This window comes from Geospiza fortis, unplaced genomic scaffold (assembly GCF_000277835.1).
Source record: "Geospiza fortis unplaced genomic scaffold, GeoFor_1.0 scaffold55, whole genome shotgun sequence".
Taxonomy (NCBI): Eukaryota; Metazoa; Chordata; class Aves; order Passeriformes; family Thraupidae; genus Geospiza; species Geospiza fortis.
This window is the reverse complement of record NW_005054308.1, coordinates 1,425,625-1,452,571: the sequence shown is the minus strand read 5'-3', so window position 1 is coordinate 1,452,571 and position 26,947 is coordinate 1,425,625. Positions and strand designations below refer to the sequence as shown.

Genomic DNA, 26,947 nt, shown 5'->3' with positions numbered 1-26,947 from the left:
AAAGTATTCTTCCCCCCAGCTGAGAGCAGGATGGCTAATGTTGACATTCAGAACTTTCCTTGTCCATCTTCCTATTTGACTGACTACATCAGACTCTAAATATTGAAGTTTACCAAAAACCTCCATTATATCACAGGTTTCAGCTGTCATATACATTTTTCTGCCCCAATGACAGCAGATTAAGTAGGATCATAAGGTTTATATCAACTATCAAAAGCCAAATATCCATGAGAAGAACAAGAAAATGAACAATAGTATTATATTATTGCATTTTATGAAAAAATTGTTTAGCTGCTATACAGATTCCTGAAACCTACATTTGAATATTTTTCAGCAGCAATTCAAAAGCACTAGATACATTTTGTATATTAAATAAAATTCAACAAACCAGTGAAAACCAGTAATATTTAGCTTTTTATTATTTGATTGTAAAGTGCTGACAAAACAGTCATATGAGGAGTAAAAAAATCCCCAATCCTTAAACTTAGTGAAATATAAGTGAGCTGCTATAGTAATAATAATAATAATGAAAAAAAAAGGAGTGCTGCAAGAAGTCAAAAAGCAGAAATTACTTTTTCAATTCTATTAATGTTATCTAAACTGTGGCTCCACAACTGGGATATCTGGACACCATCTGTTGTTATATTGATTTGTATCTTTTATGTTTATTTCTGCAGTCCTTTTCCCTGAAAACACAGACCCTGCAGGCTTGTATTTAGTTTTCATTTGTATGTGCATGATGTGTGTGACAAGGACTGTTTTCCAAGATGCCTTTTAGCTTTCTCTAGGGAAGTGATTTAACCCAAGAACTGGAAGTTGGGGGCAGTTCAATCACACCTGCTGGATTCATTCCAGGTTTACATCAGTGGTTATTAATTAAGGAGAGAGCTAGAGAGAAAATTAGTCTCCAGCCTTATGTTCAGGACATTCACTCAAGAGCTGGGGATCCTGACTTACTATTCCAATGAATATGTAATTATTTGCAAAACCTGGAGCTGCGTCAGTGGGACCAGTTTATGCTACCAGTGCTCTTGCCCTTCCAACTCACACATAAGCACAAACCTTCTTGTTCCACTTAGGCAGGTATTCAGTGTACAGGCAGGAGATTTGTGTTCACTCCCATACAGGCAGAACTCAAAACAAACCCTAAGCCTTCCCTTTGGTGAGCAAAATCTCTTAACCACAGAGCTATACTGAAGGGGACAGCACTGCTTCTTGAATTTCTGTTCCTCCAGCAGCTCTGTGAATCTACTCCTCACTTTTCTTTTTTGTCAGGTGCAATGGAATGCTTTGTATTGAAATCAAAACAACCCAAAGCCCTCTAATCCCTCCCAGAAAACCCTCAAAGAAGTGTTGATGAATTTATTTCAGGAAGAAATCGTGATGAGCTTGTTTCCAAATATCAGTTCTACCATTCCTTTCCACTTCAGGTGATCATCAGGTAAAGGGCACTTCTGTAACACAGTTATCACCTTCTAAGGAACAGAAAATCAGAAATATGAGAAATAAAGTGCTTTGTTCTCCTCTAATCCTCACCCTTTCCTGTGCTGTGAAGCACAGCACCTCACCTACCACCCAATGGTACCTTGTCTCTCTATTTCTAGATGCTGATGTGCTCATCTAAAACTTCTTTCTGGTACTTTAGTATATGAAAAGCATATAATTCTTACTGCTGTCCCAATCAGAATGAGAAAACGACATTGGCTGTCACTCTGTAATGAGGTTTTTGTGTTTTATGCTATTGCTTTGTGTAGAACAATTTGGGTAGCCATGAAAAGTAGGACTGTCCTCGGGTCAGATGGGAACTGCACAGACCAAGCAATTGCACTCCTCACAAAGGCTCCCATTAGAAAGAAAGTTTGAGGAGTAATAGAGTCATAAAAATGGAAAGTGTGCCATCTTATTATGTGACTGATCGTGATTGTTCAGAAAAGGTCACAGACCATGATTAAAAGCCAGAGTATAATCAATGTCAAAGAACCCTAGAAATGAAGCTGATACTGACTGAAGCCAGTCTAATTTTAGGAAAAAAAACCCCAAAACTTTTATGCTGACATTAACAATAAGAACTCAGTTGGAAATTGATTTGAAGACCTACTCATATGAAAACCATCATGTCTTGGGAATAACTTTAAAACTCCAATCTTTTCTACTGGCAGCTTAAGCAACATAAATGGAGATCCACATTAGGATCTGTGCTGGTGGTGAAGGGAACAAACTGGGAAATCTGAGCTAAACAGGAGAAAATGAGGAACTGCAACAGGAGAAGGGAAGATAAATTACTCCAATTATACCAGGAATGATCCCCACTGAGATTTTTATACAGTAGCTACTTTGGAAAAGAAAGGATTGCAGAGTTTGGCTCTGGCTCTCCTCCTCTGCCCAGTGGGCACCGCCCTTGCCTGTGGTGTTCACAGAGACACACAGTGAGAGACCTGCAAGGCAAAGCTGCCTTGGAAACACTTGGGAGCTGCAGACATTCAGAGTCCAGTTGTGCAGCAGTGAAATAGACAGTCTGTTGTCAGGAATATTGTGCCAGGCTGTGGAGATGAATCTCAGCTAAATGACTCTTGTAAAGGTGTGACTTCTGTTTTGTCTTAGGTGGCTCAACCCTGAACCCCTTGCTGCTGATTAGGCATAAAACAGTTAATATAATTCTACTGGAAAGATAATGATAGCTAATGGCATTAATTGTTGTGTTTGAATTGGCTTTTATTTAATCTGCAAAGAAGAGGGAAGCTGATACACTCTATCTGATGCAGATGAGGACACAGCTGGCAAAGCCAATGATAAATCATGCTCACTGAGTAAAAGCGGTGGTAACACTCCGAAGGTAAAAGATGCTGAGAAACAGATGAACTGACCCACTGCTGAACCTGGCACTGCTGCATTTGATCTGGGCACCAACACTGTCTCTCTTTGTCCATGTCTCCTGCATGAAGTTCATGGTTGCATGGACACACTCTCTCTGTGTCAGCACAAACCTGTGCTGCTGCTGCTGCTGCCTTTTCTGTCACCTCCAGCTGCTGCCTCACTGCCTCCTGCGTGCTGGCACTGGCACAGATCGAATGGATGAATGAAATTCACAGATGACTTTTTTTTTTTTTCCTAATTAGCTCTTTAGCTGCTCCAGTTTCTACCCTGAGGAGCCAGTGAGACCTCCCTTAGGGCAGCTGTGTAGATTTTATGACAGATGGAATTAGTAATATAGCAAGAGCTGAGGGTTAAATACACCTGAGCAATTTTTTACTTGTCTGGATATTTTTACAAGATATTTGACATGCACAAGGATACTGTCACTTGCCAAAGACCCAGTGCAAGACTTGCTGGCTTTGGAGATGGATGAGTAATACCTTCACTTAAAAAAAAGTTATATATAGTTTTTCTGTGCACTACCAGTTTTTAAAACAAAATGTCAAATTATGTTGCAATATTAGACTATAGTTATTTTTAAAGGATTTTTACAGGGAAATTCTCAGTTTACCTAAATAAAAAGTACATCTTACCTGCATATATAACAATTCCTACTGCTGCCTCAGTATTTCTGATTGTACATCCACGAAGCAAGAGGTTTTCAATGTTGAGGCCTACCTGTTCATGGTTTGGCTGCTCCCTAGAAGAAATACAATCAAATAGGGCAATTAATTTTTCGGTTCTAATGGAGTGTAAAAGAAAATTTTCATGTGCGTGCCTGTTTCAAGTTGAAATAAAGTAATTTTGTAGGCCCTTTTTTGCTTTTATTTCCCTCAGTTTCAAGGAAACTTTTCCAGCAAAAAGTTACAGAGAAGTTCAAGTCTTCTTTTTAAAGACTGCTTACACAGTGTGTGTCGTGATGCCAATACAAAGCAAGTTTGCCTTTCGCTTGGGAACTTATCTGGCAGATTCAATATCTTATGAAAGAAAACAAGAGTCATTTTGCAACTTCTTACAGCCAAATTTATTTTAGAAAGATGAGCAGAGGTTCAGATGAATACATCTACACCCTGCAAGAGCCTCTGTGACTCCATCAGCCACCAAAGTCTTTGTGAGTCTCAGTTCACTGAAGCAGCCTTTGGGCTGAGGGGCTCTTCCTCCTTCTCACCCTGGACAGAAGAATTTTCATCCTGGCCAGAGGTGCCCCATCACTGACCAGATCCTTCTGCTTGCAGCACAAACTGGTGAAAACCAAAATGTCAGTGCCCACCAGGCAGGAAATTTGTTGCTTGCCTCTGAAAATTAATGGCACACACCTACCCCTACCCACAGCTTTTATTTCACACTGGTAGGTTCTTCCTGAGATCTTTACCAAAGCTGAGAGCTTCTGTTTCAGATGCTTTGTCTTGTTCTGTTATGCAAAGGTCAGGGTGGGAAAAGAGTTTTTTTTCCTAGAATAATCATCTCTCTCTACTTTCTATTTGGTATTTTGTGTTTCATTTACCAGCAAATAGTCTCATCTCTCAAATGAAGGGCAAGGCTAGGTGTTATGTTAGAGCTAAGTGAAGTCCAATGTCCAAGTGCAGCTGCACCTGATTACACAACTTAAACTAGACAAGGGAAAAGGTGTAAGTGTCAACAACCTACAGCTGGTGGAATTGTAAAAACATAATGCCAAAAATCTATTTTTCTTGGAATCTAAATTCAGCCTTGGGGAACTCATTTAATAGAAGCCTTCTTGCATCCTCTTGAACAGAATTTTCTGTGATTGGACATGTCAGATAGATGTCACCAAGTTATTTCTTATCATTTTTATCAGAGAGTGCTCCTGCTATTTTATAGCAAGGCAATAGAGCCTCAATAATTTATTAAGGGTTCATGGACAAGAAGGTAGCCTGCTCCAAATAATTTGCATTTACAAAATAGCTCAAATCTCAGCAGACCAAAGAAAAAACTTCACTAACTTGCAGCAAGTAATTTTCTCCAGCAAATCCTTCTTCTATTCCTGAAGAGAGGAGAGAAAGGCAGCTACTTCCATGTTCCATCAAGCAAATGAGATAACAGGCTTTCACCAGAGAGATTTCTGTTACAGACTTTCAGTTGAGAGTTGACTATTTTGAAGCCAATCCTGAGTCCTAAGGGTTGTTATTGTGTGTGTTTCCTTGTGACACGTCTCCTACATTTCTGTAATCTCAGTGCTCTTTGCTAATTGGAGGGATTGCTTCAATTTAGACCCAATGGTCCCTGAAGTCAACAACCACAGCCAGCAATCAATACAAACTCGACCTCTTTTTCCCTTGTAAGAAATTGCAGCAGAGGAGAATTGGCATTGCTGTTAGAGGCACCATTCTTACAGCGCACAGACCCAAAACCAGATTAGGTATGGTCAGTGCTAATGGGAGATAATCCCTGGTTTGCCCTGTCACAGAGCCAGGCATCTGCATCTCCTCCATGGGGCAACACTCTCACTGCTTCTTGCAGAGCCATCAATTCCTAGTTTAGCTACTGGTAAGTTTAGCAAAGCTGGGGCATGGATGAGGATGCTGACACACTCATGCAGTTCAATTATTTGCATGACAATGGGGCATGCATTTGGTCTGGGGCAGTAGGAACTTTGGACAATTCTCTGCTGTGGTGAGGGAATAAGCTGCTCTGTGTTGAAGGGTAAGAGAATTTTAAGACATGAGCCATGACATAGAAATTTGCCTTATAATTCATAAATGGGGCTAAATGTGCTGAATTTGCTGTTATGCCTGTGCCAGAATTATTTAATGAAGAAAGACAAAGAGAAAACCTACCCTACATTTTTATACTAGTTTAGTGCATCAGTTCAATAGCATTTTGCATGCATGTTTGATTTTTCTACCTTTCTAATAAGAAGAAACTCTGGATTGATTATTAGATCTTGGACACCTTTTCCCTGTGGCTGTAAAGGTGAAGGAACTAGAGCCATGCAGCTGGATACCTTAAACAATTGGAAGGATTTATTTAAAATCTAGTTTAGTCTAATCATCAGGTCAAATGCACATGAGCTTATGTCTAAGTTTTGAAGAGAGCTGAATCTCTGGGAAAATAGTTTGTAGGAAAGAACAGTAAATGCAATGCCAAGCCTTGGTTATACCTTGCCACAGAACAGAGTCCAAGTGTACATTTTATATTGACTTCTGAATCTGGGAATAGATAATAGTGACAACCATCAATTTCCTCAAAATATGTTCCTTCCATCCAATTCCTCCAAGAGGAGTATCAAAGTACAGATCAAAAATGTATTTATGGATAACAAATACTTACATATAACCTTTGAATTTATTGAGATCATTGTTTGGCATTTCACAGATGATGGTGTTCTGGAAAAATTCTGGTTCAAACACAGCATCCTACCAGAGAAAACATACTGAGTGTCAGATCCAATGAGTATTTGAAATGATAAACACCAAAAAAAGAGCTTAATTTAGACCACCAGGGCTGGAACACTTGCCCTAGCAGGAGAGATAAAGACATTTTAACTCATTCAGCCTGAAGCAAAGCTTCAGAAAGGCTGAGTATTTCCTCCTCTTGGAATAACAACCGGTTAAATTAAGTGAAGACAATGCTGTGCATTGAACAAGACATCACAGATGCCAATTAGTGGAAACACCTGTCTTCATTTTAAGTGAATATAACAAAGATAGTAGATTTAGATTAAATATTAGGAAGAAATTCTTCCCTGTGAGGGTGGTGAGGTGCTGGCACAGATTGCCCAGAGCTGTGGCTGTCCCATCCCTGGAAGCGTCCAAGTTCAGGTTGGATGGGGCTCTGAGCAAGGGATCATGGGCAGGGACACCTTCCAGTAGACCAGGTTGATTCAGAGCCCAGTCTAACCTGGCCTTGGACACTTAAGGGATAGGGCACCCAAAAATTCTCTGGACAACATGTGCCAGGGTTTCACCCCCTGAAAGGGAAAATTTTTTTCCTAATATCTCATCTAAACCTACTCTCTGTCAGTTTGAAGCCATACCCCCTTGTCCTGTCCCTCCATGCTCTTGTAAATAGTCTCTCCCCACCTTTTTTGCATCCTGAACTGAAGAACTAAGCCCAGTTAGTTCTAACCCAAGTGAAGAGCTGACTAATATGTATTTATTTCCTCCCTGTTTAAAGAGTCACTTTATAGGCAGAAGTACATCTGAGGGGGTTTTAGGCAGTTCATAAATCACAGAACTAAGCAAAGCTCAAAGAACAAGGAAGAAACTGGCTCACTAAAACCTGCAGTGTGATACCACTTCCACTGGGGTTTTTCATCCAGCACACTGTTTACACAAACACACCACAAGAGCAGGGTGATACAGGAAGTTTTGTCAGCTCTGACCTTCCTGAGCACCGGCTGCCACCACGGCCAGAATTGCATTCCACCCTGTTAATGTAACAGGAGTTGTTAGGTATAGACATTCCTGGACATAGAATTTATCTCAATAACGATTCAAAGTCTAAAGAAAATCACCATGAATAGGCAGTCAGGGGCATAATTTAGCATGGGGGTATTTTCTGATATAATGGAAGACTTCCACACATTATGAACAACTGAGGCAAAAGTTTGCATTTTGTGTAATGGTAGAGCGCCCTGTTCTTCTCTAAAAGGAAAATAGGTAGAAAAATTGAAAATATAAATTAGAACATTACATGACAAAAATGCAACATTTAAAAATGTTAAGTAGCCAGATTACTGTTTTTCTGCTAAGTCTTTACATATTGAAATTTCCAGTGTGTCTCAAGAACAAAACCTCTTCCTAATCATCACTGGAAGGAACTGGAAAAGGCCTGTGCTATGCCACAACATGAGAAAGCCCTTAATTGTCTTTGAAAAGTGATTTCCATTTGAACAACAAGCAAATAACATGAGTACAGCACCTGATCTCAACTGCCCATGGAAATGGTGCTTTATTTAATGTCTGGTTGCTCCCTGGCAGCTGTGTCCCAAACACCAGTACCCCAAAAGATCTTCCTAGTGGCACTCGTGCTAATTGCTAAATAATTAATGTAATTCCTAGAATTATCTGTGAGGTTTTCCTGTCTGCTGGAGTGATTCCAATGGAACAAAGTTTTCCTCCCCATGTGCTATGACTCCTTAAACTTGTTCTGGGTTATTTGAAAAACTGCCCAGCTGTGTGTTTAAAGATACTTGAAAATGTATCTTTAAACATATGTAAACATATGTAAAAATATGTAAGTCATATTTTCTAGTTTACTTCAGGTTTATCCAACGTGAGCCACATGAGTAAAGCAAAGTAAAGGGAAAAGGTAAAAAGGAAACGATACTGCCTATGAAAAATAAACGGTGATTTTAAGAATTCAAACTGAATCACAAACCGGTGTCAAACATTTAACTTAAAAAAAAAATTAATTTATCTTGAGATCCTATTAAACTGCCAACCCAGATGCCTTAGAGCAGCTCCCAGCTGAGCTCTCACACCTCCACCTGCCTATGCAGTGAGTGTGATGTGTCAGGTGCAACGGAGACATAGAATCCATAAGGAAACCCACAGATGCTGTGGCAGGAACCACGAGCTTTCTTCCAGCTGCCATGCAGAAATAAACCCCTCTGTGCAGTGTCTGGAGACAAATGTGCCCGTTTTGTGGGCACAGCCCATTTGTGGGCTGCCCTGCCCAGACTGACCTGGCTGCTGAAGCCCATCACCACGCGGCGCTGTTTGAGGTTGGTCTCCCCGTCCAGGTTGGCAGTTTCCAGGTGGCAGATCCCGTTCTGGTCAGAGGAGTGGAGCAGCAGGATGTCTGCTGGGACAATCTCATTGCACTGCAGCTGCACAAAGTCCCCCACTCTGACATCCTTCCAGCACTTCTCCACGTAGGCATGTTCCTCCCTGTGGCATTGAGAGCATATTGTGGGTGATGAGGGGCATTAGGAAGGCAGCACTGCTGGGTTGGGGGCTTCAAAACCAGAAAATGGGGGCACACCATTTTTAAAGGACTTTTTTTTAAAGGGCATAGCACAGAAGCTATAAATTAGTGATTCAGACACTTCCACAGCACCACTTCACAGTTTGTCACATTCAAACAAAATCTTTACATGGAATAAAACATTTACAGCAGTTCTCTTTCACTCTGGCATTAGTCCTGTAATCTGCACCAAGTATAGCAGGCAGCTCAGACTAACCGAGGTATTTTTGAGTATCTTATTGAAGAAATTCAGATTATTGTTTTTGACTGTGACTGTTTCCTAGACGCTTTCCAACATCAGCATATAGCTCCTGAAAGAAGCAAACTGATACCTCAGCCACACTTGCTTCAGGTCTTTCCAGTTTGTAACTCTCAAGAGGTAGTTGCAAATTTTTAGCTTAGTGCAGAGAAACAACTTCAAAAGGGGGAAGAGCTGACAAATGGTCCCTTATTATTAAGCAAAAAAAAAAAAAAAATACAGCCAGAGCCCAAATTTAATGGAAAAGTCAAAGTAAGAAACAAAGAGCTTATAAATTAACAAAAAATTAAAAAAAGAGCCTATGGGGTTCAAGGAAAAGAAATTACTATTTCATCAATGAACTAAGTTCAGCAAATAGCAGACTTTTTTTGACATTGCATTTTCAGTAATTAATCCTTCAACTGCTCTTAACCATCTAAGTAGACCAGAAACAACACAATAAGCTTTAAAATTAGTTAATGGGAAAAAATGCACTGCAGCAATGGCTTGATTCCTCTAACTCCTTGAGAGGAAATTATTTTTTCAGGATGAATAACTGAATCATCTTATGCCTTGCTCTGTGAGAGGGAAAATGCTCATGATACTTTACCAGACAGACAATTAAAGGCTTTTTGTAATGACTCAGAGTCTCATTTTTGGTTAAGTTTTTAATCATCCTCATCTACTGGATGGAGAATACCATCTTCCATTGAAGTGTTTGTGTCATGAGAAGGGGAGCAGTGATGGCAGAGACAAAGTGCTTTGCTGCAGTTCAAAGCACACATCCGAGCCCTGCCTCAGTGCCAGGCCCAGGGCTGCTTCCTGCTCACCCACTGTCCTGGCTTGGTGCAGAGCAGAGCCACAGCACTGCCAGGCAAACCCTCTCACTTGGCTTGTGCCCTTACAACAACAAGCAGGTACTTGTGCAGCTTATGCAACAAGTGAAATTCTGTCCATCTCCCAGTGGTACTGACTTTCATTAAAAAAACAGATCCCCCAGCCTGATTATTTGAGTCCCTTTACTGCTGCTTTTGAAGCACTTACTAAACCATGGGGTTGTAGCAATATTTTTTTTTCATCTTACATTGATTTTTCTTTCTTGAATTTTTAATTCTTTTCATTTTGTCTGATTCTGCTTACCTGCATGTCCTTTTTCTTTTGTGCAACAACAGACATTAAAGACCACACGGAAGAACAGAGGATTATTGTAAGTTAGTTAGATGCTGCCATGCATTTAAAAAAAAATCTAGTTAAATTTCTATTTGAAAAGCATTTTAGCAAGTGTATGCTGAGTATTTAATCCTCTACAAAGCAGATACTAAGTTAATATAACAAATCAACTATGTAGTACCAATCCTTTCCATGCCAAACACCTTCTGAATAGGACTTCCTAATTTGTTTGTTTAAAACATGAAAGAAAGAGTACAAGATCAGTTTAGAGGAAGTTGGTGTCTTGTCTTGCCATCCTAGACATTTGAATGCCATTTATAGTTTGCATGTAATGTTTACTGTGGCTTCTCCATGGCAATCCTACCTCTCTGTACGTCAACTCGTGCACAATTCAGAAGTTTACAGAGCCTATTTCTGATTTTGTCCACTCATAAAATGCTACAGAAGGGCCTTGTCTAGCTGGCTGGGTTCCGCATCAGCTGAAAGAAACCAGATTAGCCCAAATAATCCACAGGAATCGTGGATTTGTATTTTTTTTTTCAACAGCTCCCTATGAAACCTACATTACATGTAAAGCTTCAGGGTTCTACCCAGTCACTAATTACAGAGGAGACAGTGAGTCAGAAAAGCCAAATGACCTCTTTCAGATCAGAGGAAAAGCCTTCCTAGGCACAGGGACTGCAGCTCAGGGATTGCTAGAATCCCAAACCTGCATTCAGGGGAACTGTCACTCCATCCCAACAAGTATTCAAAGAATACACATTTTCTGCTCCTGAGGAAAACTTCATCTGAACCTGTAAGATTAAAATTTTGATTATATTATAAGATAAATAATTAAAAATACTAAAAATAGTACAAAGCTTTTCTACAACTTTGTAGGGAATTGCCAGTGGATGAAAGGAAGAAAAGCACTTCATGATGAAACTGGTGCACCCCACGGCAGCGCTGTCCTAGTTGTCTAACAAGATTTTTCAGATGAAGCAGTTTCCTTTCAGCAATCTCTGTAACTGGGAACACTGCCCATTTTCTGTTCACTGATGAAAGTTAACAGCACAAGCTCTGGTGGCTAAATAAACAGAGGAGCTTAATAATCCCAAGATGGTCTGATGAGAAACACACAAAAAGGGCAAATGTATTGAACCAATCAAATAAAAATCAGCAGATGTGGGGATTTTCAAGAGGTGGGAATCTGGACACTTGATTCTTACAGTGTGTGGTGTCAGGGCTGGGGCACACTGAAGACAGGAGGTAAGATAAAAGTTCCTCAGTCCCTGCTCTCTTTTACCAGGCAATTATCAAAAGCACATTCAAAAAGTGTTCCCTTGCTCATAGATATCATGATGATGCCCATCAGAGGATACTGCCAGTGAAAAGAGGCCTTGAACAGTCAAACTGATGTCTGCCAGAGCTGTTATTGAACTCATCAAATCTGAACAGAAGGCCTGAACTAAACAGATTTTTTGAAATAGTTTCTGGGGAAAAAAAAGGATAATAAAAAAGTCCTGCTGCAGTTGGAGATTGTGGGGAACTTGAATAAACTATTGACTTTGTGTCAACAATTTGATTTCACTTTCTTGGTTTCAATAAAGATAAATTTCAAAGAAAACTGGATCAAAATGCATGGTGAATGGAGGGAAATAAAAATTATTGTTCTGCTATACAGAAAAAATTAAATAAAAGTAATTTTTCATATGCACTCCACAGCATGTGTGTCTCCTAGATTGTTTTAGAGAAAGATCTTCAGAAATCTTTGTCATTTAGAACATTTTATTGGACAATTAGCCCAGTGAATCTTATTCCCTAGAATTACAGCAAGCTCCATCTTGAGATCCTTTGCAGTTCAAAATAAAGATATGGTTTGCTCTGCACTATATCCCCCCAAACTGTCACCAAGTCATGGCACATAGAAAAATATCAGTGTTGTCAATAGAGAAACCTACATATTTATATTTTGTTGTATGTAAATTTGCTAGAATGCTATATTTGAAAATGGCCTCCTTCAAGCACCACCTCTTTGTAAAAAAACACCAATATCCTGGGATCCTGCTTCTACATGGCAACAGGTTGAATCACACAGCTGCTTACCCTTCACAGACTATTTTTGCAAATAAAAATCTTGCACAGTTTTATGCTATCAAAGATTATATCAGCTTTTTTATATGCAAACCCCTCACAAAATATTTTCAAAGATCACTTCATGTTTAAGACCTCACCATTAGGAGCTACTGCCACAAAACAAAAAAAACTGACAGCAAAGGAGCAGATTTAGGACTCAAGGAAGGCACTAGGTCAGACAGGAACTGATTCTGGAAACTGTCCATAGGTCAGAGTACAGCACAATTGGCTGATGGTGTACCTGAGCTGCAGATGCTGCCTGGGCATGGGAAGGTGCCACGTGGGTTTGTCACTGCTCCTGCCACCATCCCATCCCATCCCATCCCATCCCATCCCATCCCATCCCATCCCATCCCATCCCAATCGCATCCCATCCCATCCCATCCCAGTTTTTGTTCCAGCACACCAGCCCAGCAGCACCAACAATCTCATTTATCAATGCCCAGTCCTGTACCCAGCCCCAGCCTTTCCCCACAGCACCAAACTCCCAGGATTTGAACACTATGTTAAGACAGAAAAAGCACCTTTTAAAAATAACTGAAATGGAATATTTCTGAAGTCTAATAAAGTGCATACACTTGTATCATACTGGCATTCCAAATTCCTCAATGCCAATAACATATCCTATGTTCTTATGTGCCCAAACTGCCTATAGCATCATAACAAGTAACTTATTTTCCCAATGATACAAGCCTATGCTCAACTTCCATAACTAATTGAAGCTTATATAAACTTTAAGTAAGTACCAGAACTTCATAAATGTATTATTTGTTCATATAAATGGTTTTGGATTTATTTTAACTCATCTTTGAAGAAATAAAATAAAACAGATGTAAACAGTATGTTACTTAGACGTTACTAGGTTAATTTTGTAAATTGTAGATTTTTGTATTTAGGAAAATGTTTTTTTTTTTTACTGCCTTGAACAAAATACTGTTGTTACAATTCTTCCTGACACCAGCTGGAAGGAACAGATAATTTCAAGGTGACTCAATTGATGTCTCCTAGTTATTAGCATTAGTTTCTGTGGACTCTCATTAACGTGTAAAGTTTCTGGAAAGCGCAGCCTATATCAGCTTTTTGATAGTCATATCTTTATATGACCATGTAGCTCTTGAGGTCACATGGTAGAAACCCTCCACTCTCCAGGTTTTAATGGCATTTTAAAAGTTCAGACAGTTAGGTTGAATCTTAATGCCATGAGGCCATGATTTTGCAGGTCTCTGAGCCAAAGCCAGAGATTCTTATTTATTTGGTCTTAATGTTTAGTCATTAGCTCCTGCTGCTAAGCCATTGCACCTTTTCTGTGAAGCAGCTTTAATTGTGTTGGCAGGTAATAGATCTTGAAGAAAGCTCTGATCAAGCAATACACGAAGCAGTGGTAGCTTCAGTAATGCATTTTATGGATTTTCTTCCACAGACACTGAGGATCCTCCTGTAGCAATACACCCTGACTGACAACAATTGCAGCTCACTGCTCTTCCAGCGCCGCTGCCTGGACCAGCTGGGAGCTCTTTGCATTTATTCAGTTCAGCTTGTCCATAATTCCTCACAATGCAATCATCATATCCCACACGAGGCGTTTTAATTTCTTCATGATTTTGGTAGCACTTGTTTCAAGCAGTGCCATGGTGACACAACACACCTGAGTGTTCTGTTGGTTCAGGACATTTTCTCAGCCCCCTGCAAGGCTGAAGGATGCCGCAAGCAGAAGGCACTGTTGGTGTCAAACTCACTGCTAATTCAGGTATCCACAGCTAAACCAGGTACTAAATTTCCACAGCACATGAAGAGCAGACAAAAATTAGAGGGATGGCAGGGTAGGGCATGCCCATTGCCAGAGAACAACACTCATGTTTAACATTAGGCAGGGGAGCAGAAATTTGCAACTAATCCAAGTACATACTTTGTGGCTGTCACAGGAATTCACCTATTCAGGAGGTCTTCAGCCTCCAGCTGGTGAGATTCCTACACTGTCCAGGTAAGGCACCACTGAAGCCTTGATATTGCTATGTCCAAAAAAACATTGCAATTTTGCCTGTGGTGAGGTTTCAAGTGGGACACAGGCTCTGGCCCTTTTTTTTGTGTATAAAATGAACCCACTAAAGCCTCCAGCAGGCTCCTAGTCTTTAAAGTTATGCTTTGTCAGAAAACAAAAACAACAAAGCAGAAAGAAAAGGCTCTTTAACAAGTGAAAACTCAGTGCTGCTGACCAACACTTTAAATTAAGAGTTGGCAAGAAATCTTTCAGTTCTTGTGCCCTTGTCAGAATGGGATTTTCCTCTCATCCTGCTTTCTACTTTACAAACTTTCAGGTTCACCTTGGGTTGAATGAGTTGCTTATGATATTTCTGAGTCCAGAGAAAATCTGTTTTTCTTTCAATTCTGAGTTTTGACAACAGGTCAATCCCTGTTTTCAAGCATGTTCCCCTTTCTCTGCCTTTTTCCAGATGCCCCACACCTCTGTTGGTCAGTGCATCCCTGGCCAGTCCCAGGCACTATCCCAGACAGGGGGAGCACCCACAGGAGGCACAGTCTGCCCTCTGCTCAGAAATCCAGCTACACAGAGCAGATGAAGGAGGTTCAAACAGAAGGGCAGCCTTTGCTGCCCAGCTTCCCATGAAGTATGGATGGTCACCTGCAGGCAAGCAAATCTCCATTGCTGCCAGAGAGAAAATTGCAGCACACAAAATCACAATACTTCAGTCGACTGAAAAACTTTAATTCTCTTTCAGAACAGTGGGTCCAGATTAAGCCACTTTCAGTTTTTCTGCTGTTGGCAGTTCTCATTTCATGCACCACAGTAATGAGCTCTTTGTTTTTTCCTTCTCTCTATACCTCTGCTCCAGGGCTAACCCAGAGTTAGTGCTGATGCAAAAATCTTTAAATGTTCTAAAACCTTACACTAAGTAGACAGAGAGTCAAAGTGAAGGCCAGCCCAAACTTTTTGTGCCACAGGCATCAGTGGACTGAGAGAAGAGGAGGAGATTGATGCTGTAGGAAATACCTGAAAATGACAGGGTCTGAAAGTATTACAGAGGAACTTTCTATGGAAAGAGTAATCAGGCTACCTCATTTAGGACGCCTGTTGGCTTACCTGCTTCTCCAAAAGGGCCACAGGATGATTCAAAGCACATAAACAAGGTTTCTCTGAGTCACTGTCTCAGATACCTGAATTTAGGTTCTTACAATTAAGAAATATGAATAGCTTAAGTAATGTTAATGTTTTTGTGGCTGCTGCTGTGCCATACTGAACTGTGCATAGCCTTTGCATTTGTATCTTTGTGTCTACTAAAACACAGGAAAAAAATAGGTTTAATCTTCTAAAAACATGCAATTGATGCAAAAACTTCTCTGAATGCTATGGAGTATTTACAGAGCTTGATATAACCCTTGGGGTATATCACAGCCAAGCTATATAATAATTACATATCAGTTAGTTCCTTGAACATTATAGAACTTCAAGAAAATTGAATATATATAATACCTTTGAGAACTATTGCACTGACATTCAGGTTTGTGTACATTCAGTGCTGGCCCGTGTTAGTTAAGTTAATGACAAACTGAAGAGAGTTTAGAGACAAATAACCATGGGAGGTTTGGAGGGACTGACTGACTAGAAAGATGAAGAGAGCAATCTGTGCCAGTCTTGGCTAAAAGGTCTCTGGGTGTTGCATACAGGTACAGCCTTATTAAACAAGGGCCTTGTTACCCCTGTAAAATCATGGCTCAGGCCTGCTACTGTGGCTACGTAGAAAAGTGGGGAAGGGACTCAGCTGAATTAGGGGTAGGAAAACAAGTTATACGACCATTGTGTGTTCACATTGTGCTATATGGTGGATGTTTGAATTATGTTTGTTATGCTTTAAAACTATGTAACTGGTAATGGACAAACTGCTTAAAAAGGCCTGGTTTTTGCCATAAAGCAGCTCTCCTTTGCACCTGCCTGGAGACTCTGTGTCACTATGGGCCCTCACCCACACCTGGGTGCAACAAAATGAATATGATAAAAATCACACACATTTGAAGATTATAATTAACTGTTATGTATGGATGGAGTCTAACTAATTAGGGTTCCATGAGATCAGGTGACTTGAGAAATTTAAATGCAATTAAAGAGGCATAATAAAGTATAGCATCACAGAAAATGCTTCAGTGCTTTGTAGTAATGGAAATCTGCCTTGCTTGGAAAATGTTAAAGTAGACAAAGTATGTTTTAAAGAACACCATGAGAAAGCAGGCATTTAAACATAGGTCTGTACCCTCTGCAATTCAGTTTTTTGTTCTCTTCTTTTGGTGTGTGATTCATTCCAACAGCAGATTGTCTACAGAGTATGATTCCAAAAGTTTTGGTTCCAAAACAACAAACTCCTCAATCAAATATCTGGGTTATTGCATCTCCCCAGGACACTTTAATGCCTATTAATTGTTTCTCATTTTTTCAATTAAACATTCTTTAAATACACTACTGGAAGTGTCTTTTCTTTCATTTGACCAGCAGACCAGATTTCCCATTTCAGCTGATCTCTGTGAAAAGAAAATTAGAATAAATATGTTTACAGGCCAGCCTATTTAATTTTAATTTCCCTTGCTCTGTGTTGAAAGAAGGCAATTTACTGCATTTCCCCAGTTCTTCAAGAAAGTTTTGGAGAACATTCAGTATCTGGAAAAGTTTGGTTTGCCTTTGTATTTCTTTTGGAACGGGTACCAGAGTCCTTATTAAAATCTGAAATAAAGACAACATACACTCCAATATTATCTCTTAACATCTATGTAATATTTCATCTAGGATGGAAGATCAGTTGTTCTATTAGAAATAACTTTTTGCTGCCACAATATTAACAAAATTTGCAGTGTCCCAAAAAGACTTTCACCTACGCTAAAACAATTACTTATTTTCATGATTCATATGGAATAAAATTAGAAGACATCATGTCCTTCCATGACTTTGCAGCTAGCAAGAAGAACAAGAAATATCAGCTTCCCAAAGCACCAGAGAAGCCTGATTGAAATTATTCATAAGATAATAAGCTGTAGTGACTGATCTGATGGCAAATGTTATTACCCACAATTTTTCCAGAGAGGATGAATGTTGTAGTCTGAAACCTTTCACATTTTCCTTCCCCTTACACTACCTTTTTGGGCCATAAAACTTTGGTGAAAGACAAGATCCTAGACAAGTCTGATTCATAGATCAAAATCTTTTTAATGGGATGGAATAACCAATTTTAAGGCAGGCCTGTCTCGTGTCTCTGCATAAAAATCTTGAATCTTGATTGGAATATATGTTATAATTCCATGGTGGATATTTTTCCCTCATACAAAACAAGTTCCATGGTATTCCCTACTTCTCATGCTCCCGTGGTAAAAGGCTTTCAGATCTAAACTGGCATGGTTTCTGTGTGCAAAGAGGAAATAAATAAGATCCCTCTGCAGATTTATTCATTAGCACCTATTGCCCCACTCTTTCTGTCCCGTGCTGGTTTTAACAAGTATTAACAGATTACCCATTGCCTCATAGGCTAATGCAACACTGGAAAAGCTAGAACATTCAACCAGACTGAAATTTCAAAGATAGACAGAAAAGGCAGTTTGCCACCCTACCCAAAGAGCTACAATTATTGACATTCTTCACCACAGATGAGACTTTAAATCCACAATATTTAGAAACTTGTAAAATGCCAGCTTTTTATTAGAAGTTAGCAAGGAGAGGAGTGCAGGCTTTTTTAATGACAAATCATTATCTATATGTGGGCCTAAGTTTAGCCCCTGTACAAGCAAACCTATTGCTTTCCTGTTTAACCTGCAGGATATAAAAATAAAAATCTGACAAACACATGCAGGAGAAACAAACAGAAATGACAGCCCCATGTGATAAAAGCCACAGTTCTGCAAGATCTTGCTCATGAAAGCCCATGTTATACAAAGCACTGTTGATTATTTTGGGGGCTGACAGGCACATTCATGGAGATGGAAAGTTTTGCACTTCAGACTCCCAGATGTGATATTTTATCAGGGAGAAGTCATTTGCTACTTTGCTGAGAGAACAGTTTTGATACAATAAAACATAATTTTCAATCTTCTGAACGTCCTAGAAGCAAGAAGTCGTGAAGCACTTTGAAGAAGCGAGCACATGAAGTTAATTCATTTAGAGGTGACTAAACAGAGGCATAAATTACTATCTTTCATTTCTAGACTGTGTTTTTACAGGTTCATTTTACATACTGCCTAAGAAAGAAAAAATAACTGAAAGCTAGTTAACAACATAGAGTAGAAAATAAAATGCAGTTCAAAGGGCCAGGTTTTTAAGTGATTTCTTGGCATCTAAGAATGCAAACAGGTCCCATGACAGATCTTGTTCTGTGCTACCTTAGGTTGAGAGAATTAAACCCTCTTGAAAATGTCTTAAAAATTCAGCTGCTGGTGGCTCTTTATGCACCTGTTTGCAGTGCACTGCATGTCTGAGAGGCTGACAGACACACCAGTGCAATGAAACTCAAACTTAACTTCCCAGTAAAATAATACTTAAAAAAAATCCAAAACAACTTAAATAATATAATAATACCTTAAAAAAATATCTTTCCCTGTATGAGAACAAATACCAGGTGATATATAGTGCCCATGACTTTTCCCTATTTCACCTAATGACTGTGATTTTTCAGCAGTTATTTGTTAATTTTTTTAAACAAAAAGCCTCACCATTGATCAAAGATCTTGACCCAATGTTTTTGACAATAAAAGCTACACAAAGCTTACCTGCTGTAAATGTAGCATCCCATGTGATTGATTTCTTTGTCTAATTTGTACCTCCTGAAGTCCTCCCAAGCATCTTTAATGGCCGTGATGGCCATTATAGCACAAATTGGGATCAGAGACACCTCTGGTTGGAAAGCATTCACCACTGGCACAAAATTCAGTAGTGCAATGAACACAAAATAAATATTGGCAAAGCGGTGAAACTGCTCATAGATATTTTTAGGGAGGAAAGTTAAGATGGTATATTTTGTGGTCTTAATTTCATTGGTGTCATAGTATCTGTTTGGATTTTCCTTCCACTTCTTGCTTCCAAAGGGCAAATTGGAGATGATCACACGTTTATTTTCATTTTTCTTCTTTCTTTTCCTTACTTTTCCTCTCTTCTCCAGCTCCTCATTTTGGATTTCCGTGTCTGAAGCACCACATTGGCAGCAGGTTTCCTTGAAAAAATGTTTTTTCCACGTCATTGTAGAGAAGCAGCCTGGAGAAATTTTCCTTGACATCTTGTTTTTCTTTCAAATAGTAGCTCCAAGTTGAAAACCAATGAAATCAGAAGAGTTCAGTAGTCCAAATGAACTCCCAAATGGTGAAGAGAAGAGTTGAGGTGTCTGAATCCCAGGGCTGCCTCCTCCACTCCAACCTCCACGTAGCCAGGGCCAGGGATCATCCTGACTCAGCTGCGCCAGGTCCTAGATCCTGCTGGGGCAGCTGCACCTCACGTCTGCCAAAAGCATCCTGAATGTTCTGTTCTTCCTGCCAGCAGATGCCTGGAGGCCCTGTTCAGACCATTTCCCTTCTCTGCTCGTGTGAAGTGTCTGTGCTTTAACACAGAGCCGCGGCAGAGCTGAACACACACACACGATGTTCACAGGTCGCTCCAGCAGATTCAGGATCACTTTATAGCCCTGGGAGTTGCCAGGAAGCTCAAAGGTAATGGGCAGAGCTCTGTGTCCCAGATGTCAACAAAGGATTGCTACCAGCCTCAGAACAGACAGTATTTCTCTTTTATTTCCTCTATCTATTGTTTGTTTTCATGACCATAAGATCGATTATTATTAAACAAATAACCAACCCCCGTTCCCCTAAGCTAAGTAAACCTCTGATTTTGTAGCCAGAGGAATCAGACACAGACAGAAGCAAGTGAAGTGCAATGTACCTGGATTGCCCCTCAGCCTGATCCTTCTGTCCAAGCCTTCCTCTCTCTACCTAGACACCCCTTCCCCTTGGATCCTTCTTCCTCTGACACATAAATATGTCAGCACAGACGAGGGCTAATTTCCAGAAGAGCTAATGACATGTGTGTAAACCATAGCAATTTTGTCTCTGTGGCTTGGGCTTAAGAGCAGGTGAAAAAAGGAAAGCACACAAATATTTAAACTTCTTTTAAATGAAAACTCCTGTTTGCTTCACGATGTAGTGACAAGATAAGCAGTCTCAAGTTAGTACTTGGACAAGAAACTCTGATGAAATCGAAATGTTGCAACCAGAATTGCAGTGAAATTATTTCTTCCTTCTGAGTCAGTCCTGAGCAAACAGCTTCTCGCAGGTGTTGCACCAGCTCCAAAGCCAAGCTGGCTTGTATTGATCTCTCTGCTTACTGGAGGTCCTAAAACTTTTTCATCTCCTGATTATTATATGATTTTCCGTCCTGCTTTTTCATCTCCTGATTATTATTATATGAGTCACCTTGAATGTAGTTGATGATTAATTTCTGTATTACTGGCTTTATTGTGAGACATCTGAAAGACTTTGTTCCAGTTTCTCTACAGCCCCAGTTTTCTGTTCTAGACTTGAGTAAATTCCATTAATCCTGAAGATCCTGGTGCTATCAGGAGAGGAGTTGGTGTGTGTTGACAAGCTGGTTGGAAAACTTGAAATGAAAACCTGTATGTATCAGCACACGCTGTTGTGATATGAAACAAAGCCTCAGTGATATTGAGATGATTTAAGTGAAATGAATAAGGCATTTTTAAAGGTAGAAAAAATATTTTGTAATGGTTCTTCCAAACTTACAGTATTCTGAAAGGTCAGAGAGGGAGTTCCTATAAAATCAGACGAGCAGTTTCTATCACAAGAGAAGCAAGGAAACAAATAATTAATTTAGTTTACTTACTTGTCATATACCCTGGTTTTAGTGAAGTTTATTCTCTTGTCATACTGGTATTTTCTGTAGTCTTCAACAGCATCCTTAATCATGCTGAAAAGCAGCACCATGACCAGAGGCAGCATGGTGATCTCCCTGTGGAAGACTTCCACTTGTGGGAACCAGTTCAGAACCACCAGAAAGAAAAAGTAGAGATTACTCAGCCTGAAAAGGTACAAAATAAATTAAAAGTAGTCAGAAATTAGAATGTAGGCTTTCCTTAATGAACAACGCCCATTCTGTGTCAAAGGAACATTAATAATTTCACTCTTGTACCCTGTTTTTCCTTTCTCTAGAACAAATTAATCAGTTGCTTAACCCAGATGCAAATTTTTTCTTCAGAAGAGCCTGTGACATACATTTTCATGCTATTATAGCTAGCTCCAGTTTTCTCACATGTTGGAAATAATATTTGTCTGTGGGATCTCCAAAGTCTTTAATGGCCCCTTAGTCTTGAAAATAAGCACAAAATTAAACAAAAGCCAAACAAACCTTAAAAAAACTAACCAATGAATTTATAGAAATGTACCCATCAGGAATCCATGAAGGATTCTGCAAATGGCAGGTTGAATTAACAATGGGCCAAACTAGTATACAGAATGAAAATTTCAAAGCTACAGATGGATATACAACTTCCATTTCTCTTTATTGTGATGATGGTTCCCTGGAATTGAATCCTTTTTGACTTGGTTCATTATGCTGGGGGTGGGGGGGTTTACATAATTTTAAACCAGCACTTGGAAAGAAACCTGACCTGGCACTTGCACTTACATATATACTATTTCTACATTGGTAGACGGTCACTTTGTAACATTAAAAATATATCACAACTGAGCTACTGAAATCTACAAAATTTCAGAGGTGTCTCAACACATCCAGTGAATTCCTTTTGTGCTCTAAAATCCAGAAATTTATACAACACAAAACCAGAAGGATTTTTAAATAAAATTAGATTTTTTTACAAAGAGAACTGTTGCAGCATTCAATTAAAAAAGCTGGTCACAGCAGTGGTTAAGCATGCCTTGCTTGCTTTAATCCACCGTTTCAGTGTCAACTGAGTGCCATTTCGTCACAAACTATCATCACCTAAGTTTTAGTACAGTTGCAACTACGAAAGCAGGCCTTCTCCACCGCACTCAAATATCACAGTTTCAGAGAGAGTTCTTGAATCTCAAGGATCATTGAATTATTGCAGTTGAGACAGCCATGATACACCAAGTATCATTATACAATTTCAGAAAGCTTCAACCCATGCAGAGCACCGCCATATCTCTTCAGAAGGCTGCAAGCATCTGACCTTCTTGTTCTTTAGCCCAATCTTTTATCCCCTCCTGTTGATGCCCTGCCCCGTGTGCCCTCTACTCCCTTTGGTGGGTGCTCAGTGCCCCTGGGCACTCCATGGCTCATTGCTGTCAGTGCTGCTCACAGCTGTGCCCATGGGGATGGGGCTGGGCCAGCCCCACTCCAATCACCACACACTCTGTGCCTACATTGAATGAGTTTTTTTACCTGTGGAACTGTCTCAAAAGATTTCGGGGCAAAAAAGTGAACCATGTGTACTTTGTGGTCTGTATCCTGTTTCTAGAATAAACTGTAGAAGCTTGTTTCCAGTCTTTCCACTGTCTCCCATTGTCAGGCAGCACAGTCCTCCATGTGTTTGGGCTGAGTTTTGGTTTGGCTCTGACAGAAAGCAGCAGAGGTGTTGATTCTGACAGAGCCTGGGAGGGACTGCGAGCTCCCCGTCGCTGCCAGCGGTACCGAGCCGAGTCCACAGACAAAGCCATTCTCAGCAGGGAGGGCAGCCTGAAAGACAAATGCATGACAAGGGCTGAAATCCAATTCCACTCTGGTAGACAACTCCCTTCATGTTTTGCAAGCTGAGGTTTAACACAAAGACAATTCTCCTGCTCAGTGCAGTGCATGTTCTTTGGTCTCAGAACTTCTGTAGAGAATGCAGAGAATAAAAGACAAAACAAAATCTTCAATATGAGAAAATCTATGTCTATCTCTGGGGATGAAAAAAATATCTAAAATCTATTTTCTGTGTCTTAGAACAGCAAATTGACAGAGATAAAGCCAATTTAACAGTGGTGAACATCGATGTTTCCATCATGAATCCTGTATCCTACTTTTCAAATTGTAAAGTGCCACCAAATCTATTCAGGCATTTTTCTTAAAATGTCTGACTTTCTTACAATACTTTTCCTGTTCATTCTTACTTATAGCAGGACTGGTTCAGGTTTTGAATCTTAATAGCTCAGATAATAAAGAGCTGCAGCATCAGCTTAATCACATTCACACACAGGTAACAGTTTTCCAGTCTTCAAAGAAATCTGATTTGAAAGGAAAATCCCAGCCAGCACTAAAACAATGGATGTTTTATGGGTTGGAGAGATAAAGGAATTAAATCTCCCAATGCTAATCCTATTATCGCTCAAAATTTGTCTCCTGGTCACACATTCACAGCTGCAGGTGTGATGCTTGGGCTCCAGCCACACAAGAGTAGCTGCCGTAATGCTCAATCTGAACACAGCAAAATCTCACTCAAACAGTGTGAGTTTGAGAGCTGGAAACTGCCATACAATGTCAAGGCACTAAATGTGCAAAAACAAACAAAAAATAAAAGGTACTGGCCTTGTGCAGCTTCAAGGTTCCACTGAACAAAATGTGAACTGAATCCACCTAATTTAGACTGGGGGAAATACAGAGTGTGTGACTTTCTTTAGAAAAAACCCCAAACCCTTAATCATGTTCAAAAATATGTGTATGTTTGAGTCTTCGAAGAAAACTACTTAGCCAGTGTGCAAATTAATGAGTATTTGACTGAAATCAAAGTTATATTCAACATATAATAACTTAGAGCCATGTCCTCACAGTGTAATCTTTAAACTCTGGTGCTGAAGGATTTCATAATGAAAAGTCAGAAATTCCATTGTTGGGGGTTACCAAAAAACACACAGTGAGTACTCAATGAAAACACTATAGGGAAATGATGCAGCTTAGATTTTCTAGGTTAAAGGCTGGACATCTGGAAAATTCTGCCACCTTGCTCTTGTTCTGAGCAATTAACTCCCCAGTTGACTTCAGCTTAAATTAAGGTCTGAACAGTGGATGGAAAAGTGACCCAGATACATACTGTACTATATACATCTTTAACCACATTATACATGTTTATATCTCTTAATATAAGTTGCAGGTGACAGAGTTACTCACTACCTAATGGAGCATGTCACTCTGTATCTGAGATACACCAAGGTAGATTGAAACTCCTTAGAATTTATAAACGAAAAAAGCAATAAATTCAGGTATATTGCTAAAAATAAAAGCAGACAAGATTAATTAAGGCAGCTTTACACATAATAGAACCATGTCTTCCATAACTTCCCCTGGGAAACTTTTTCTAAAGCATCACAAATCACAATTAGGCGAGGCTGCTTGACATTCAAGAGCGGGTCTCTCTGCACTCCATCTTAACAGATTTCTTACTGTACCAATGAATTAATGAAACGATTTAGTTTTATTCAGTTTGGAATTCAGCCCTCCTGCCGATTGTCTTTGAAAGGCAGTGGTCAGACAGTGCCATATCCGTGAAGAGAGGCCAATTGCTGCCATCAGGCAACGGAATGTGTTGCAGGAAATGTAGAGATTCCTCATAAACCACACAGAACTAAGGAAGTGCTCTGTGGGGGGACTTACACAACTGCATGCATAATCAAAGCAGCAAGATAATGGCTTCCTTGAGCTGTGAACTTCAGTGCTGAGAGTGAAAAAGTAGCAGAAGCAAACAAAACTTGTAATTTCTGATCACTAAAAACATAAAGGATACTGAATGTGCCATCAGTGTAGCAGATCACCCAACAGGAAAGAAGCAAGAACTCAAAGATACTTACTTGTGTAAAATGACAATTTTCTGTAATTCAGACAACTTCTCACAAGAATATTCCAGCTTGCTGGAAGTTTGATGTGTTATGCCATCTTCTGTATGGCAGGAAATCTACAAAACATATTGCACTCCTTTGGCAATGTATTTAATGGTCTGTCCCAACATTTTCTGAAAAAGCATCTTAAAATCCATTTTCTGCAATTCTGGAATATTTTAAACACTTATTTAATTTATATTTTCACAGAGATAGCATTGAAATCCATGGAGTGTGGATTTTTTTCAACATACTTTTAAAAAAGTTGCTTTCATCTGGTTAGTGAAGCTTCAGCACCACAATCCATATCCTGAAAGAGAAGCATCAGGGTGATGCAGACTTTTCCAACACCATCTTGTTTGGGATTTGCCACCTATTCCACTTCAGCATAGTGATTACAGCAGGTGCTTTTTCCAGTGCTGGCACATTTAGAGATATTCCAGCCTTGCCTGAGCTCCCCTTTGTCAGCCACTTCTGAAACACTGTCTTCAAAAGGAACCAGTTGATATTTGACTGGGATTTTGAGACTTTCCATGGGACAAGGTCAGAAAGAGCAGGCAGGGCTGCAGAAAGTGGCATTGTGCTGTCACCCTGTCCCTGTGCAACAGGGTGAGAAATGCATGGACAAGCCATGGCTGAGCTGCAGCTCAGCACTCACAGACTTGGCAAAATGGGGGACAAAAAGAAGTAATCTATGTTCTTAAACTCACAGAAGCTAATAAGTAGGATGCAGCCACTTCAGGTAAGCCATGCAGAGGAATATCCATAACAATTCCCCCTCTATTGCTATATAATCATACAGCAGAAGCTTTTAGTGTCTCATTGTTCAGTCTTTTGTAAACTTTGCCAGTTAATGCTGTTCTCATCATTCCTTAACTGAAAACCTAAAAAGTTTCAGTTTCAAGAAACTATTTACCTTCTTTCTATTCTATTACTGATGGATGCTCCGTGGGCAGTTTTCAACAGGGCAGACACAGTTTTCCCATCTGTAACTCCCACATGGTTTTCTAGGAGCAAACAGTGCAGTCTAGCCTAGGACATGCCCCCTCCCCCCTTGTGTAGATGCCCCTCAAAATTTCTGAACCCACAGAGATATATTCATCATATAAAATTGTAACAGATCATTACCTCTTTTATTCTTCCTTTTAGGAAAAGCACTCTTCCACACAGTCCGATTTTTTGTCACTCTTCTCTGTGCTTCCAGTGGAGGTATGACAGCCTCAAGAGATGGGCAAAAATCTAAAACATATCTAGGTATCTCAATTCCTGAACTTCTGCATTTGGAATGAACCAGACCATCAACATATAAGTGATTAAATTACTATCTAACTATAGCAAAGGTGACTTCCCATACAGAAATATGTCAGTTAGACACTCAGTTACACTGAGGTGTGAGATGATAAATGTGTAAGATGGTGTCAGTGCAGGAGGGTAGATGCAGTGCTCACATTATTTCACAAGCTGCATCAAAATGTCTGAAATATGAAGCAGTAACAAAAGTGTGAAAACCTTTGCACCTTTCCCAAAAAGCTGTGGAAGAAAGGGTGTCCCAGAAAGTTTTCCAGATTTCTGGTATTTGATGGAAGAATGAAGCGAATGAAATGCTGTAAATTAAAATGGTATCATTCACAATGTCATCAGGCAGCTATTGAAAAAAGAGAATTTCTTTGCAACAAAAGGAGCACTGGCACTCTCTTTCTGTAGAGTCTGGAATGCCATTTGGTAACTTGTGTCATCAGCCAGTTCAGAGGAACAATGTGAGGA

General features: G+C 39.8%; 1 protein-coding gene across 1 annotated transcript in view; it reads right to left on the bottom strand.

Annotated features, from left to right (window-relative positions):
• Positions 1–23,050, bottom strand: part of ATP10B (ATPase phospholipid transporting 10B (putative)) — a 45,851-nt gene extending 22,801 nt beyond the window's left edge. Inside the window, exons 1-5 of the mRNA XM_031055184.1 lie at positions 22,776–23,050; positions 21,237–21,431; positions 8,564–8,768; positions 6,205–6,290; positions 3,507–3,613 (exon numbers count right to left, since the gene is read on the bottom strand). Coding sequence (XP_030911044.1) covers positions 3,507–3,613; positions 6,205–6,290; positions 8,564–8,768; positions 21,237–21,431; positions 22,776–23,050 — 868 coding nt within the window. The remainder of the gene's footprint in view (positions 1–3,506; positions 3,614–6,204; positions 6,291–8,563; positions 8,769–21,236; positions 21,432–22,775) is intronic.
• Between the last annotated feature and the right edge of the window lie 3,897 nt (positions 23,051–26,947).